The sequence below is a fragment of the Schistocerca piceifrons genome, chromosome 3, assembly GCF_021461385.2.
Source record: "Schistocerca piceifrons isolate TAMUIC-IGC-003096 chromosome 3, iqSchPice1.1, whole genome shotgun sequence".
Lineage (NCBI taxonomy): Eukaryota > Metazoa > Arthropoda > Insecta > Orthoptera > Acrididae > Schistocerca > Schistocerca piceifrons.
In genome coordinates this window covers 520,646,940-520,663,204 of record NC_060140.1, presented here as the reverse complement: position 1 = coordinate 520,663,204, position 16,265 = coordinate 520,646,940, and the positions used below count along the sequence as shown (strand labels likewise).

The following is a 16,265-nucleotide window of genomic DNA, read 5'->3' as shown; positions in this document are numbered from 1 at the left end:
GTTTGAACTCCCTTTTTAAATTCTGTTTACATAGTGCGAGCCATTTGGCGAAGAACTCTTCCCCCTCATACTTCTCCCCTTCCTTCCCTGATGTAGCCCCCACCCACGCTGTTTCACCAGCATGTGTAGCCAGTCTGTGTGGTGGGACTGTTATGTACCCATCTGGCTGAGACTCTTGACAACACAGGGATCACACTTCCAGTACCTGAGCTGGCATGGGATTGGTTGCTCATTTTTTTGAGGCATTGAAACTCCCACCAGTGAATGCAGTGTCAGGTGGCACTTGTCACAGCTAGCTAGTGCTCATGTGATGGGTCCATGATCAGAGTAGGTGGTACCAAGATGGACGCTCTGCACATGAAATGTGCTAAGCTTCATCCTTCTGGCCGCACTTCCATGGCTCTCTCTTAGACAGAAACTGTTTGCTCTCTGTTCCTACTTTTGCTTCCTCAGCCTCCCTCTCCCTGGCCATCCACTAGGAGGAGAGCCAGGCATGCTGTCTTGCGACGAAACCCTTTCACCATTTCTTGGTTTGTTCCAAGACAGACATTGAGACTTCTGTCAATATCAACCTGCTCTTTTTTGTGGAATGTATTAAAGAAAAATTTGGTGAAATTGACTCACTTCGTAAGATATTATCTGGTTTCCTACTGATGAAAACCTATTCTGCTAGTCAATCAATTTCCCTTAATGCTTGCAAGCACTGAGGAAACGTCCTGGTGAGCATTACTCCTAATCAGTCGTTAAATATTACCTAGAACATTATTTTCAACAGGGACCTCCTCCTTCAATCTGACGAAGGACACTGGACTAATCTGGAATTGTGTGGCATTCATTATGACCAGCGAGTTCAGAGAAGTCTTAAGGACAATCTCATTGTTACTAGCACTTTCATCTTGGCTTTTGAGGGGGAGGGGGGGGGGGGGGGGAACCTTTGGGAACAGTCAAAGTTACGGTTTACCGTTGTGATGTGAATACCTATATCGCGCCTCCCATGCGCTGTTTTCTGTGTCTCCAATATGGCCACGTCTTCATGATGTGTGGCATATCCTACCTGTAGTGACTACAGCTGTGCTGTCCAATTGAGTTCTTGCACCTCACCACCCTAATGTGTGAACTGTTCTGGTCCACTTTCTCCTTGATCACCAGATTGCATGGCCAATAAAAAGGAAAGGAAGATTCAGGAATTCAAAACTCACAACTGTGCGTCCTCCTCTGAGGCCCAACAGAAATTTGACGATCTCCACCCTGTACCCTTAATGTCTACGCTTGCTCCTGTTGCATCATTTCCTCCTTATCTCCGTCCTGACCCCCTTCCCTTTCCACCTTCCTGTAAGTTCCCATTCCCTCCCCTCACAGAACCACTCCTTCTCCTTGGCTGGAGAAGACACCCTCTTCTGTGGCTCCCTCTAGGAATCCCCTCCCCAATATCTTCAGAACCAGAAGCATGTTACTTCAAGTCAGGCATGAGGCCCATCGCTCTGTGGGCCTCAAGGCAGCTCATTCTCCTTTGGATCCTGAATCCTGATATTGCTGTGACTTGCTCTCTTGCTGACCACACCTCCTCTTGTCCCATGACATCAAAGGGGATGTCATCCTTTGCCCTCAATCAGGAACTGATCTTAAATCCATGGCTGCCACTCTGCCCTTACCTGTGACAGACAGACCTGGCACAGTAACCAATTCTGGTCTGCTTGATGTCCATCTGGCGTGGATCTGTAGTGGTTACTATTGTCATCTTCTGGAACTGCAGTCACTTCTTTCTCTCTACTGTGTATTGCTGGAATCTCTTTTTGTTGATACTCATTAGCCAACTCTTCATGGTTTCCAAGCCTTCTGCCCAATCAGTTGGCCCTTTGCAAACCTCGAGTGATGTCTGTGCCTTAGTCCAGATAGAAATTGTTAGTTCCAGGTTCCTCTTCATACTGGGCTGGAAGCAGTGGCTGTTCAGATCTATTTAGACTCTGAGGTAATGATATACAGTCATTATCTCCCCCCCCCCCCCCATACGCTTCTTGCTCTTCTTGCTCTCTCTCAACAGCTCCCTCCCCCTTCCTTTCCCTTGGGAATTTTAATGCCCTTAACCCACTGTGAGGTGGCACCTGACCACTGGCTGCATGACTGCAGCAGGATTATTAAAGACCTGCTAGTAAGGCTTGATCTCTGCCTCCTCAACACTGAAGCCCCCTCACACTTTAGTGTGGCACACAGCACTTTCTCAACTATTGATCTTTTCACCTGTAGCCCTAGATTCCTCTGGTCCGTTCAGTGGGCAGCTCATGACAATTAGTGCAACAATTATCATTTTCTGACTGTCTTACCTATTCTTCAGCATCACTTACCTGAACGCCCTGCCAGGTAGGTCTCTACTAATTCAGCTTGGGATGCCTTTTTCTCAGCTGCCATCCCAACCATTCCATCACCCAACAGCATTGATGAACCCGTAGGAGTTTGACCACCAACATCATCATTTTGGCAGCTGCTGCAGCAATTCCTCCGTCCTCAGTTTCTCCCTGACTTAAGAATACCCCTTGAGGGATCCCCAAAATTGCTGTGGCTATTAAAGGCCAGTGTCATGCCCTCCAATACTACAAATGGCATCCATTTCTCAATCACCTCCCAGCCTTTAAATGGCTTCTTGCACAGGCCTGTTACCTTCTTAAATGCCAGAAATGTATTTTTTGGGAACAAAATGTCGCTGCCATTGGATTGCATACTCCCTCTTTGCAGGTATGGGCAAAGATCAGGTGCATTTTTGGCTGTTGCCCTTCTAAATATGTCCTGGGAATTTTCCAGAATGGTGTTATCCTTATGATCCCAGACTCCATCACTGAGCATTTTGCTCGCTATTTCACCCGAGCCTTAGTGTTGGTCCACTGTCCACCTGTGTTCCGTCTTCTTGTACACCATCTCGAATGACTCCCTTTGTGTTTTATTCCCCATAACCTGGAGCCTTATAAGACCGCATTTAGTGAGTAGGAATTCACCAGCACTCTTTCCCGTGGACCAGACTGGCTAACAGCCAAATGCTGCAGTGCTTATCGGTTGTTAGCCAACGTCATATACTTCCCCTTTTTAACTGTCTCTGGAGCAAGGGGGAATCCCTCCCCAGTGGCAATAGGGTGTTGTTATTCAAATTTTGAAATCAGGTAAACAGCCTCTTCGGATGGACAACAATCATCTGATCAGTTTAATCAAAGTCCTCTGCAAGTTACTTGAACATATGGTGAGCCAAAGGCTGTACTTAATTCTTGAATCCTGAAATTTTTGGTTTCGACCCAGGGTGCTTTCTGCCAAGGCCACTCTACTACAGATAATTTACTTCACCTGGTGTCAGATATATGAAAGACTTTTGCACAGTGTCAGCACCTTGTTGCAGTCTTCGTCAATCTGCATAAAGCTTATAATATCACATGACAGCACTATACCCTTGCCACTTGATATGAGTGGGGAATCTGTGGCCTACTCTTGATTTCTACCAGGAACATTCTTTCGTGTCATAATTTTCAGGTACAGGTTGGTGCCTCCATTAGCACTTGTCATCTGCAGGAGAATGGTGTTCCGCTGGGTTCTGTTTTGAATGTCCCTCTCTTGTTAGTGCTATCAATGGTCTGGTGGTGGCTGTCGTGCCTATGTTATCCTCCTCTTTGTATGCTGATGATTTTTGCATTTATTTTTGTTTGTCCGCAATGGACATTGCTGAACGCAAACTGCAGGGAGCAATACACCAAACACGGGCTTGGGCTCTCATTCCAGCTTCCATTTTCCAGCTTTCAAGACCTGCAATATGCACTTCTGTTGTCGCCTCACAGTCCATCCCCATCCTCATACCTTGAAGGCCAATCCCTCAATTTGGCGGACTCCCATCATTTTTTTGGAACTGGTCTTTGATGCCTGGTTGACACGGCTTCCCCATCTTCAAATAAAATGGACATGTTGGTCACACCTCAGGTTATGAGAGTCTCGCATGTGGCTCAGCATCACCTTCAACATTATAGATGCAGGTGCAACTGGCACCTGATGCCTTTTGGACTAGCCCCTTGATCAGCCTCGTAGGAGAGGCAGGGTTCCACTGTAGCGGTTGTCCACCAACAAAGTTGGTCTCTTATGCGTTATGCATCCACTGCTCACCGGAGCTCCTGAACTACCGTTTCCTCCTTCCAAATGTGGAGATCCACCTCCCTCAATGACGGCCCAAGTCTGCGGTTACGAGTGTATCAAGTCTCATTTTTCTGAACTCTACCTTTTCTCTCTCCGTGCCTTACACCACCATGATGCATCCCCCATTCATTGCTCTGTCTTGACCTATGATGATGACGAGATCTGAAAGACTCAGCTCCACCACCAATTTTTTTCATTCTCAATTGGTGGTTCAGAAGTAGTCTGTACTGATGGCTCAATGGATGCTGGTCACACTGGCTTTGCTTATATTCGTGCAAGATGTAATGAACTCTACTCTTTGCAGATAGTGGCAGTGTTTTCACTGCAGGATTGGTAGCCATCTCTTGTGATCCTGAGCATATCCATTCCTGCACCAGTGAGTCCTTCCTCACCTGTAACAATTCCTTGAGCACTTGACAAGCTCTTGACGAGTGTTATCCTTGCCATCCCTTGGTCCTGACTACCCAGGATTCCCTTTTTGCCCTCTAGCAATGTGGACTCTCGGTGATATTTGTCTGGAACCTGGGTCATATTGAGACCCTGATGAATGAACTCGCTGACAGACTATCCAAATTGGCTAGTGGCAGCCTGCCTCTTGAAATTGTTATTCCTGAACTGGACCTTCAGTCGGTGTTAGACCGTCATGTTCTGAGGATCTGCAACATGGAAGGGCATGGCAATAGAGGAGACCACAAACTTGATGAGGTCTTCCATGCAGGCTTCTTGCAAGAACTCCGTTGTCCTTTGCTGGCTGTGCGTCGGCCATACTTGGCTTACTCATGGTTGTCTCCTTCGTCGCAAGGATCCGTCCCACTTTCATTGTGGCGCCCGATTAACGGTAGTCCAATTTTGCTGGGCTGTCCTAATCTAGCTCCGGCAGAATCTTAAATCTTCCTGACATGCTACCCTTGGTATTAGTGAACAGTGCCTCAGCAGCTGACCTGATTTTATGGTTTTTGTATAGGAGGTTTTTACCACTCTCTCTAAGGGAGGGCAATTCAGCCTTGTTGGCCCAATGAGGTGTTGGCAGGATGCGCTGTTGCCTCCTCTTCCCTGAACAGGCAGCAGCCGTCTGGGATTGGTGGTCTGCACAAGCCATTACCCTACCCACTCTGTTGCTCTTTTTCTTTCTTTTCGCATATTCTGTTGACATGGTGTTCTTCCTCTGTGGTCCTGCGTTTCTCTCACCCTGTTCGTATCGCTAGTCTTTTCAGGGTGATATTGGGTGGGGTGCTTGGTAAGTGGTGGCGGGTGTGTCCTCCATCACACTTTGTGCCTTTGGGGTTGCTCCCTGGACAGGACACCTTTCCCGCCTTTCTTCCTTTCCCCATTTTTCTTCTTCCTTGTTCATTTCTCTACGCACTGTTGACTTCAGCAGACCTTGGGGTTTTCCTTCCTTGGGTTCCATGCACTAGGCCCTTTTTTAATGTGTAGTTTTGTTGATTTGCCTGTTCCAGGTAGGAGGGACGGATGACCTTATAGTTTGATCTTTAATCATTAAATCAGCCAACCAGTCATACCAAATTAGTGATTTTCTGTCTAAAACATTCAAGCAAGAGAATGGTGTCCATTGGAGAAGTGTTTTACTGGTAATCTTCTTAACCCAGTAGAGATAGCATTTTGGATTGCGAAAGGTGGAGCAAATTTGATTTTCAACTATGTTGTATCTATTACCCTCTTGCAAAAAATCGTAAGTTTTAGACCTTATCCCTCTTGTGCATTATCTTCCACCTTGAAAATATTGCTAAGAAATGCGAATTTTTTCGGATTTTTCTTCAGTAATTCACTTCCGGCACATTTTGTATATAACATGCTGGAAAATTGAGAACAGATGCTATGATACAAAGCAGTAAAAATCTCTAAAAATAACAAGAAATAGCAAAAAGTTAGGTAGGTCAGTGGTTTTGCCTTAATAACTTTTTTTAGTGCAGTTTTGTGCGCAATGCATAATAGCAAATGATTTAGAGGATTTAATTTCCTTCAAGTTTCATATAAAATATTTATAATTACTCCCTAACACAACAAGAAATTTTGAATTAACAATTTTTGTGAATGTGGACTTGAAACCGAAACACCATCCTCAGTCAGAAATTATATTCTTGAATGTAATATTATCTTTAATCCATTATGTATGAAATAGACACTGATGTGACAAAAGCCATGGGCACCTGCTAATATTGTGTCAGACCACCTTTTGCCCATTGTTGTGCAGCAACTCGACATGGCATGGACTGAACGTGTTATTGGAAGTCCCCTGCAGAAATATTGAGCCATCCTGCCTCTGTAGCCGCCCATAATTGCGGAGTTGTGCAGGATTTTGTGCAGGAACCAACTTCTTGATTGTGTCCCATAAATGTTCAATGGGATTTGGGTGGCCAAATCATTTCCTCAAATTGTCCAGAATGTTCTTCAAACCAGTCACGAACAGTTGTGGCTCGGTGACATTGTGCAGTGTCATGCATAAAAATTCCATCATTGTTTGGGAACATGAACTCCATAAATGGCTGCAAATGGTCTCCAAGTAATTGAACAATACCAGAGGATACTGCCCATTCCATGTAAACACAGCATACACCATTATGGAGCCACCACCATCTTACACAGTGCCTTGTTGACAACTTGGGCCCATGGCTTCGCGTGGTCTGCAGCACGCTTGAACCCTACCATCAGCTCTTGCCAACTGAAATCAGGACTTGTCTGACCAAGCCACAATTTTCCAGTCATCAAGGAGGCCAGCGTATGGTCACGAGCCCAGGAGAGGCGCTGCAAGGGATGTCACGATGTTAGCAAAGGCACTCTCTGTCATCTGCTGCCATAGACCATTGATGCCAAATTTTGCGACACTATCCTAATGGATATGTTTGTCGTATGTCCCACATTGATTTCTGCCATTATTTCATACAGTGTTGCATGTCTGTTAGCACTGACAACTCTATGCATATACCACTGCTCTTCATCATTATGTGAAGGCTGTCAGCAACTTGATTGTCCGTGGCAGGATGAAATGCCTGAAATTTGGTATTCTCACCACACTGCTGACACTGTGAATCTTGGAATATGGAATTCCCTAATAATTTTCAAAATGTAATGTCCCAATAGTCTAGTTCCAACTACTATTCCGCTATCAAACTGTGTTAATTGCCATCGTGCAGCCATAATCATATCAGAAACCTTTTCATGCAAATCACCTGAGTACTAATGACAGTTGCTCCAACCCACACACTGTTATACCTTGTGTACGTGATACTACCGCCATTTGTATATGTGCGTATCACTATTCCGTGACTTTTGTCACCTCAGTGTATACAAGTAGTTCATAAAATTCATGTAATTTCTGTAACTATTTTTGAAGAAGAAAAACACAAATTTTCAACACTGTCACACATATTTACAGTTCAACAAAATACGTTTAAAAATAGATCTTAAATTGTATTTTAGTTATACATACAGAATTTTAAGATAAAATTTTGTGTATTTATTTGGTTTTTGTTCAGATGTAGTTGATGTGTACAATTTATCACTTTGAAAAATAGGCAGCTGATCATCTAGATCATTTTCTTTGATGTTGAATTAACCTCTGGTCCATTACCACGATATAAATCCACAAAGAACACATACGATGGAGCGTTGAAGCACTGGTTTTTTGCAGCTGTATTTGTTGCCACAAGTGTTTTTGCATTGGCATGAAATAAAGTTCAGCATTGCCTGTGTATCTGGTTCATATTCGTTGTCATTGGAGTTGGACCACCACTATCCTTTGTCCGCCCCACTTGAGGGCATCTTTTTCATACACCACCCTTGTGGCTAAGTTCTATGTGCATGCTATTAAACTGTATCCCTTGTTGCAGGTAGGCGAGCAAAATAAAATTTGGTATTTATAGCAGCTTTAGAAAAACAAAGGTATCACAACTCATCTACAGAAGTATTTGAGACACCTGCATAAAGTGCTACAAGGGAATTTTCAATTGCTTCCATGGTCTTCTCTTTCTCTGCAGCTGGATCTTTGAAAATGTAACATTTTTCAGTGGGAAGAATCACTCTCAAGTCTGATGCAAAATTTGGTTTTCTTCTGTCCAATCAGAGTGGAGATTGTATCGCATCCACTTATAACATGGAAAAATGCCAATTACAGTTTACTGTTTGGTATCTGTGGAAACATGGTACCACCAAAGAGAACTTCTGCACAAGGTTGTAGCCTGGAAAGACAAGTTTTTTTTTCAGTTCTTTTTGTGTTCCTTTTATTTTCTTCTGTGACGTATCAATCAAAAACTACCATACCATTTTCACCATGATTTTGCTATATATAGGTCACAAATCTTTTAAAAATAGCAGAAAAACATTTTCTCTGATTCCAGTGAACTCTGTGTAGGAGGTAGCCACCATCTACATCATCACCTTTGTTCTTTCCCATTTCTAAGTTAGTTGATAAGAGCATGAGGACAGAGTAAAATGTGGACTTTATCTTTTTGAAAATGCCTTCCTCAGAAAAAAAGTGTCAGTGAAAAGGGAATAAGTTTGTACTCGAAGTATTTTTTCAGATCGTCATCCGACTACTTAGAAATGATCATCCTACAGAAAAGCATGAAAGGATCCAGAGCTAGTTTTCCTTTTTTCATGTTTATATGATTAACACCCATTGCCAGAGAAGCCATTGCATCTTAACATCGTAAATGCATGTTCTCAAATTTTCTGTTCACAATTCTATTCATTCTGTAGATTTAACCTCCCAGAATAGATGTTTTCATGTCTTTGCCCCCAATCACACTGTTATTTATTGACATTAAGTATTTAACAATTGGAAAAGCACTGTGACTGGAAAATCACTATGTTGGTATACTGAAGTCACTATTATTCCCGGCTATACGAGAACATCCACGTCTGTATGTTGTTCCATAGTAGCCAATTCATGACTGCAGAAGTTCTCTGTTTCAACACAAGCATTTTATAATGCAGCTAAGACCAGCACCCAGCGAGTGAGAATGCGGTCCGTTATACATCATCCATGAGTCAGCCTACCAGAACTCTATATAGAAAAATGGTTCAAATGGCTCTGAGCACTATGGGACTTAACTGCTGAGGTCATCAGTCCTCTATATAGAGTTGCAATATCTTTGCTTTTCTAAAGTTGCTACAAACACCAAATTCGATTTGGTGTGACTACCTCCAACAAGGGATACAGTTCAATATCATGCATGTAGAACTTATCTGCAAGTTTAGTTATGGATGGCACATGAAGAAGATGCTTCCAAGTGGGGCTGGAAGATGGATATTGGTGGTCTAACTCCAGTGACGATGAATAATGAACCAGATACACAGACATTGTTGAATGTGATTTCATGCTAATGTAAAAACACTTATGGCAACAAATGCAGCTGCAAAGAAAAAATAAATAAGTAAATAAATAAAAACAGAACGTCAATGCTCCATTGTACTTACACATGTTCATTGGGATTTGGATAATATAAGCACAAGAAGAAGAATTCAGTATCGAAAAAGATAAGTTACATGATCCACTGCCAATTGGTTAAGTGATGCATTGTACACATCAGCCATATCAGATTGAAAATTCCAGAAATTAATGAATTTGTAACTTAAAATTTTGTATGTATTATTAAAACAAAATTTAAGCTCTATTTTTAAACTATATTTTGTTGAACTATAAGAATATGCAAAAGTGTTGAAAATTTGTGTTTTTCTTTTTCAAAAACACTAATTCCCCAAAAATTACATGAATCATGTGAACTAAATGCAGATATTGCATTTGTAATGGTTTAAAGATGATATTAAATTCATGAATACTATTTTTGACTGAGTATAGTATTTTCAGTTTTGACTCCACTTTCACTAAAATTGTTAATGCAACATTTCTCATTTGTATAAGGAGTAATTACAAATATTTTGTATGAATCTTGATGTAAATTAAATCCTCTGAAACACTGGTTGTTGTGTATTGTACCCAAAACTGGCCTGAAAAAGAAGCTATTGAGGCAAAATCACTGACATATCTAACTTTTTGTCATTCCTTGACATTTTTGCAGATTTTGACAGCTTTGTATCTCAGCAGATGTTCCATATTTTCCAGCATGTTGTATGTGAAACTTACAGGAAAGTCAACATTCTCTAAAATTGATACTAGCATAATTTCAACTAAAATGCACTGGAAGCAAGTTATGGAGGAAAATCTGAAAAAGTGCCATTTCTTAGCAGTTCATTCAAGATGGCGGAAACGCATTAGGCGAACAAGATCTAAATCTTGGATATTTCACAAGAGGATCAGTACATACAACATACCTAAAAATCAAAATTACACTTCCTTTTATAATCCAACAACTTTTCAGAACTATCTCTACTAGGCTACTTTTGTGTTCAACATTGATATTAACTCTCTTTGGCAGCAACATAACAGTTGTGTGACTTGTAGTAATTTAGTCTGAGAACCTGAGCAGAACAAACCAGTTTAAAATTTTTGCAGATATAAGTGCCTTAGTCATAGGTCTTGAGCAGCAGATAGGGAACATCTGCTCCAGTTTTACAAAGCTTCTATGAAAGCCTGACTAGATGTTGGCTGTTTGGTGTAAAGATCAGCAAGACCTACTTATCTTACATCCATTAGTGCTGTTTAGTGAAGGAATTTGTCTGACCACAGGTATCAGCTGCTGCACCACTGCCATCTTGCAGCAAACACTCATGACATATCAAACATGTAGGTCTCATTCTGTTCCATAATCATATGCATATCAAACTGTTGCTTGACCTTTGAGCAATAAGACATTTGGGACAGACACCAATTCTAATTCAGTGTTGAATTCATCTGCCAACCTGGGTACTGGAGAGGCCAAGAAACGCTTTAAATTTACTGAGATTCAGAATGGACAGCATTCCTAGGCATGTTTAGAGATTGCATTTCTATGACCTTTTAAATGAGCACTACAATTACATTTCAGTTTTTGCAGCTGAGGATGATCATGGAGACACTTTTTACTTGTCTGTGGTTTTCTTTGAGCATGTCCTCAAGATCTATTTACCAAATAAATTTACAGTAATTGATTTGGAGTAAAATGTGATTGTGAGGGCACTGGAATACATATGGCGTATTCATATTAAGAAAGTCATCTTTCTTGATTGACTGTGCATTCTTCAATGTATGTAACACATTTACCCAACAGAAAAACAAGTCCAACTTACCCAGGAACCTTTCTTTGCCTGCAGAGGCTGGGGAAGGGAAAGGAGGTGTCATTTTCTGTGTATGAGACCACATGCGAATTCAGGGAAATGAAATAAGAGATTAGATAACAATGGAATGATGTACTTAAAGTACTGTGGTTTTATATACTGTCCTTTTATAAGTTATAGTCACTGTTGATGTATAGAGTTATGAGTTGGTGGAATGAATAGTGGTTGTAAGTGACAACAGCTACAGAAGTCAACTTCTTGGCTGTGACATACTTCCCTTCCAACCACAGAGATGAGAAGAAATCCTTCTCACTTACCTGTGGGTGGGACATAGTCCAGAATGCATGGTTTCTAGCTCTAGTGAGAGGCCTCTTCAATATGCAGTGCATGTGGCATACAGAATTCAGTAAGCCACACTTTAACTGAAAGAGGAAAGAGTCCTATCACCAAGTGATCTACCTTCCATTTTAATAGATGCCAAGACAAATGTGCTTTCAGTCCTAAGATTTTGCAAACTCCCCAGTCAGTTTCCTAAATTATTAAGAAGAGTGTCGAATGTGTTGTCAAGGTTATTGGCTCATCAAGGTTTTCTGTAAGCAGTGATCCACATTTTCATCAGTTGTTGTTTTAACATTCTCTTTGTACTCTGTCCAGATTTTTTGGTCACTCTTCAAATTTACATCTTGCATGATTCTGTGATTGTGCCAATCAACCCAGGAGGGTTCCTAAATTTTTTTTATTTTTTAAGTTTTACATATTGAGTCACATTTCTCTTTGATTATTTTAGCAAGTGTGCTGATAACCTTCTCATTCAGCTATTTATATGCCAATAAAGATGCCACATTCTTCTCTACAGGTCTCTCCCAGTACAATCAGCAGAGATCTGTCCTCATACAGATGTTTATGTATCGTAAAATATCAGTTTCATAAAACTGGTTACAGTCTATAAAAGCCCCCACTAATACAATGTGTTCTATTTTTCAAAGGTTCGACATAAATATGATGGTGGGCTAGCTTGGTTCACTTGAAAATTATGTACACTTGTTGTGTGCTCTTTGATTGAAACATTTACTATCAAACACTGCACTTAAAGAAGATTTTCTAAAAATTATTTAGATCACTCATATTTGGATATAGTTTCCTGTAAAACTAAAATCACTGGCCTTTTTAGTACTAATTAATTCCACTCAGTTTGTCATAAGAAAATTTGAATTTGTTAACAACTTGTTTATGCAGGGGTCCTAATGTGTTGTTTACAGAATTCATGTAACTTCAGTCTAGAATAAGCATTCTGTCACTTAATGAAAGTTCACCCTGATTGACTCTCAGGTGCAACTAGCACATTTAGGAGCGCATAGTTTTCCACCAAGGGGTCACAAGAATTAAGAAGTTAAATCTCAGAAGAATCAGATAAGTGGATAATTTTCCAAATAAGTTTCTGTGAAGTAACGAATTTTGCCAAGCAGGTCCCACACCAGGTTTTAAAAGAAATAAGTGGAGGGAGGATGTCACAGTCCTTTGCCCTTTATAAACTACTTCCTTACTAATGAAATCACACCTCCATTATTTTTTGTATGCATTATTTTTGTGGTAACAGCACAATAATTTATTTAATTTATTTTCAGTATATATCATCTTTGCTTGTGGAGAGCCTAGAACCAAAATGGAACATTGGTTTGAATAAAGCAATATTTGGAATAGCTGTTGAGAAACACCATAATGTTGGCAACATCGAAGAGTGTGAAGAACATGGATTACGAAGTGCAAGTGATGCCCAACCAGGCTCTTCAGCAGTCAACAAAACAGTTTCTCCTGGCAAAAGAAAGCCTGAGGACACCACATCAACTAGTGGAATCACTCCTGAAGCAGAAAGAAGTGGGAAAAGAGCAATGACAGATAACACTGACAACTCACAAAGTAGTAAAAGTAAATTAGTGCCACAGACTCGTAGAAAGGCTATTGAAAACAATATTTATAAAAAGAAGCAAACAGGAGTTAGTTTGGATATGGATGAAAAGATAAAGCTCCTCACATCATGGAAGCAATTTCTTGCCATGGTTCTAAAACATGCAGAAATATCAATGTCTGCATATCAGAAGGAGTTATTGTCACATGATTTAATGAGTGTTTTACAACTGGAGGTGGGAAATGATGATGCACGGCTGTTTACTATTTTGGCGGAAGCGTATCTGCTTGTAGTTAATGAGTGGCATTGGTGAGGAAACTATTTTATATCTATGAGCTTTGTATCTGCACTTAGGTGGTCAGTTATAAACTACTTACTTCTTTCTTTCCTTCTTTCTTTCTTTCCTTCTGGTTTCAAAATAGTGTGACTGACTGAAACATCTGCTTATTTCTTTCTTACTCTCTTGTTTTAAATTATGTGACTAACTGAAAAATCACCAAATTTGAGCTTAAAACATTGATCATATGTTTTACTGTGTGTGGTAAAAAGAAAGTCCAATTTTTAAATTATGTAGTTGAGCTACTCCAATGAGGGAATGTAGCTCTTTCTAATTACATATTCCATACAAATGCACATGAGATGATTATGACAGAAATCTGTTAGTGTAGACACAAAAAAAGTGATTAGTAAAGAGAGTGAGTCAAATTAGTAGACACAGGAGGTTTTTTTAAATTGACATGACATTAATTACTAGTCCATGTCACATGCACCTGTTTGTTCAAAGCTGTTAAAGTTAAGTGATATAATTCTTTGAAGATTAAGTAACACTCAGACAAGAAGAAAGTGCTGTATATAACTCATAAAAATGTTCAATTTGTCTGAATTAGAAAATTGAGGTGGTGTCGTGTATAAAAGAATTGGGACAGAATTCATTATAAACAACTGAAGTAGAAGTGTACTTAAGCACTTACATAGTAAACAGAAAATTTATTATATTGCTATCAATTGTTGTTCCTTTTTTCCCCTCCTCCTATGATTCTGTGTTTTATCTTTGTGGCATGCCTTACAGAAAGTGCTTTCAATTTCTTGATTTATGACATTCATGTAACTGGTACTGCATTTGGAGATTACTTGCCATATACGCTGTTTAAATCTATTATGAACGAAAAGTTGTCTCTTTGTAAAAGCAATTTTTTCATCTAGTTGCTTACCTTTTCAAACAGCTGTATATATTTTTGCTTTCATAGTTTAGGTGATTATGCCACTTACATGTAATTCTCCCTGCGTATCTTAGAAAAAGAAGCAAATGTGTTCTTAATTATGAGTAATGTTCTGGTTAACAAAAAAACTATTCAATTTTCAGCACATGCCACTGCAATAAAGAACTTACAAAAGTGCAGTTAATGAATCTGCTTCAGTACCTAGTTGTTTCATATTCAGTCATGACACAAAATGTACGAGAACTTATATTGACATTGTGCATCCAGTTGTATGGAAGGTGTAGTAAGCAACTCCAAGAAGGCAAGTAAAATTATTTTATTTAATGGATACTGAGTAACTATGTTATTCTGAAATTTTAGGAAAAATCCTTATAATATTGATTACTTATTGCGGCAGATGAATCGTACCAAACTCAAGTGCTAACTTACACAGACTAGACATATTCCCAAAAGGACACACAGTGACCATCTTGTAATTTTATATTTTTGTTCTCAGTATTAAATATTTCTGCTTCAAATAATAGGTCAAAATAGGTAGTAATACAATTTATATGGCCTGAGGCTGATATGTGAAGTTAGAATTTTTTTTCAAATGCTAGGATTTTCAATAAACAATTAATTAAATCCAAATATAGTGAATAAAAACTACAGAAACTAGACTACATGAATTTGTAGTCAAATATCTTGTATCATTTTTGCCTGATTTGCCACGATTTAGAGGACTACGGTAACATTTGAAATATGTTTTAACAATTCTTATTTCAGAATATATTATGTAAGAATACAGTTATGTCACAAAAGTACAATATTAGTTTTCAAATAACCCTTTATAAAGGAAAATCTAGTAGTGTTGTCACAGTTTAACTATCACATCACTATATTACGGATATTAGTGTCAGTGACATTGAGAAACAGCTGAAATCTCTGGAATTGAGCAACTCCCCACTGATGCTGAGAAACAGCCGAAATCTATGACAGAACAAGGCCTCAGGAACCAATGGACTCCCTGTAAGATTCTATAAATAATTTGTATGAGAGTTAATGCCTCTTTTAATCATTATATGCCATAGTTCATGAGAACAAATAATCTATGACCTGTAGTTGGAACAAGCACAGGTCTCTTATGTGTGTGTGCAGGAAAGGTTGAAGAAGTGTTTCACAAATTAGCTGACCAAGATCAGTGTCAACCATTTGTTATAGAATAGTTATTGATAATATAATGTAAATGTATCTAAAAACAAAGATGATGTAACTTACCAAATGAAAGCGTTGATATGTTGATAGACACAAACAAACAAACACACACACAAAATTCAAGCTTTCGCGACCCACGGTTGCTTCATCAGGAAAGAGGGAAGGAGAGGGAAAGACGTAAGGGTGTGGGTTTTAAGGGAGAGGGTAAGGAGTCATTCCAATCCCGGGAGCGGAAAGACTTACCTTAGGGGGAAAAAAAGGACAGGTATACACGCGCGCGCGCCCGCGTGCCCCCCCCCCCCCCCCCCCCCACACACACACACACACACACACACACACACACACACACACACACAAAAGGCTTTAACTTTTACCAGCTTTCGGAGCCAGTGACTCCTTCTTCTGGCGGAAGAGTTGAATGGGAAGGAAGAGGGGTGAAGAGGTTTAGGGAAAGGGGCTCAGTTCAGATAGGTAACCCAGAACCCTGGGTCAGGGAAGACTTACCGGACGGGAACAGAAGGAAAGACTGACTCTTGGGGACTGTACCCATAGAGATATGAAAACCTGCGAGCTTAAAGGTGGAAGACAGGATAATATGCAAGACAGGTATT

At 40.1% G+C, this 16,265-nt stretch overlaps 1 protein-coding gene across 1 annotated transcript in view; it reads left to right on the top strand.

The window, feature by feature from the left end:
• Nucleotides 1–16,265, top strand: part of LOC124787979 (nucleoporin Nup188) — a 264,531-nt gene that overhangs the window by 172,028 nt on the left and 76,238 nt on the right. The window contains exons 17-18 of the mRNA XM_047254995.1: nucleotides 12,960–13,549; nucleotides 14,604–14,761. Of these exons, the coding sequence (XP_047110951.1) occupies nucleotides 12,960–13,549; nucleotides 14,604–14,761 (748 nt within the window). The remainder of the gene's footprint in view (nucleotides 1–12,959; nucleotides 13,550–14,603; nucleotides 14,762–16,265) is intronic.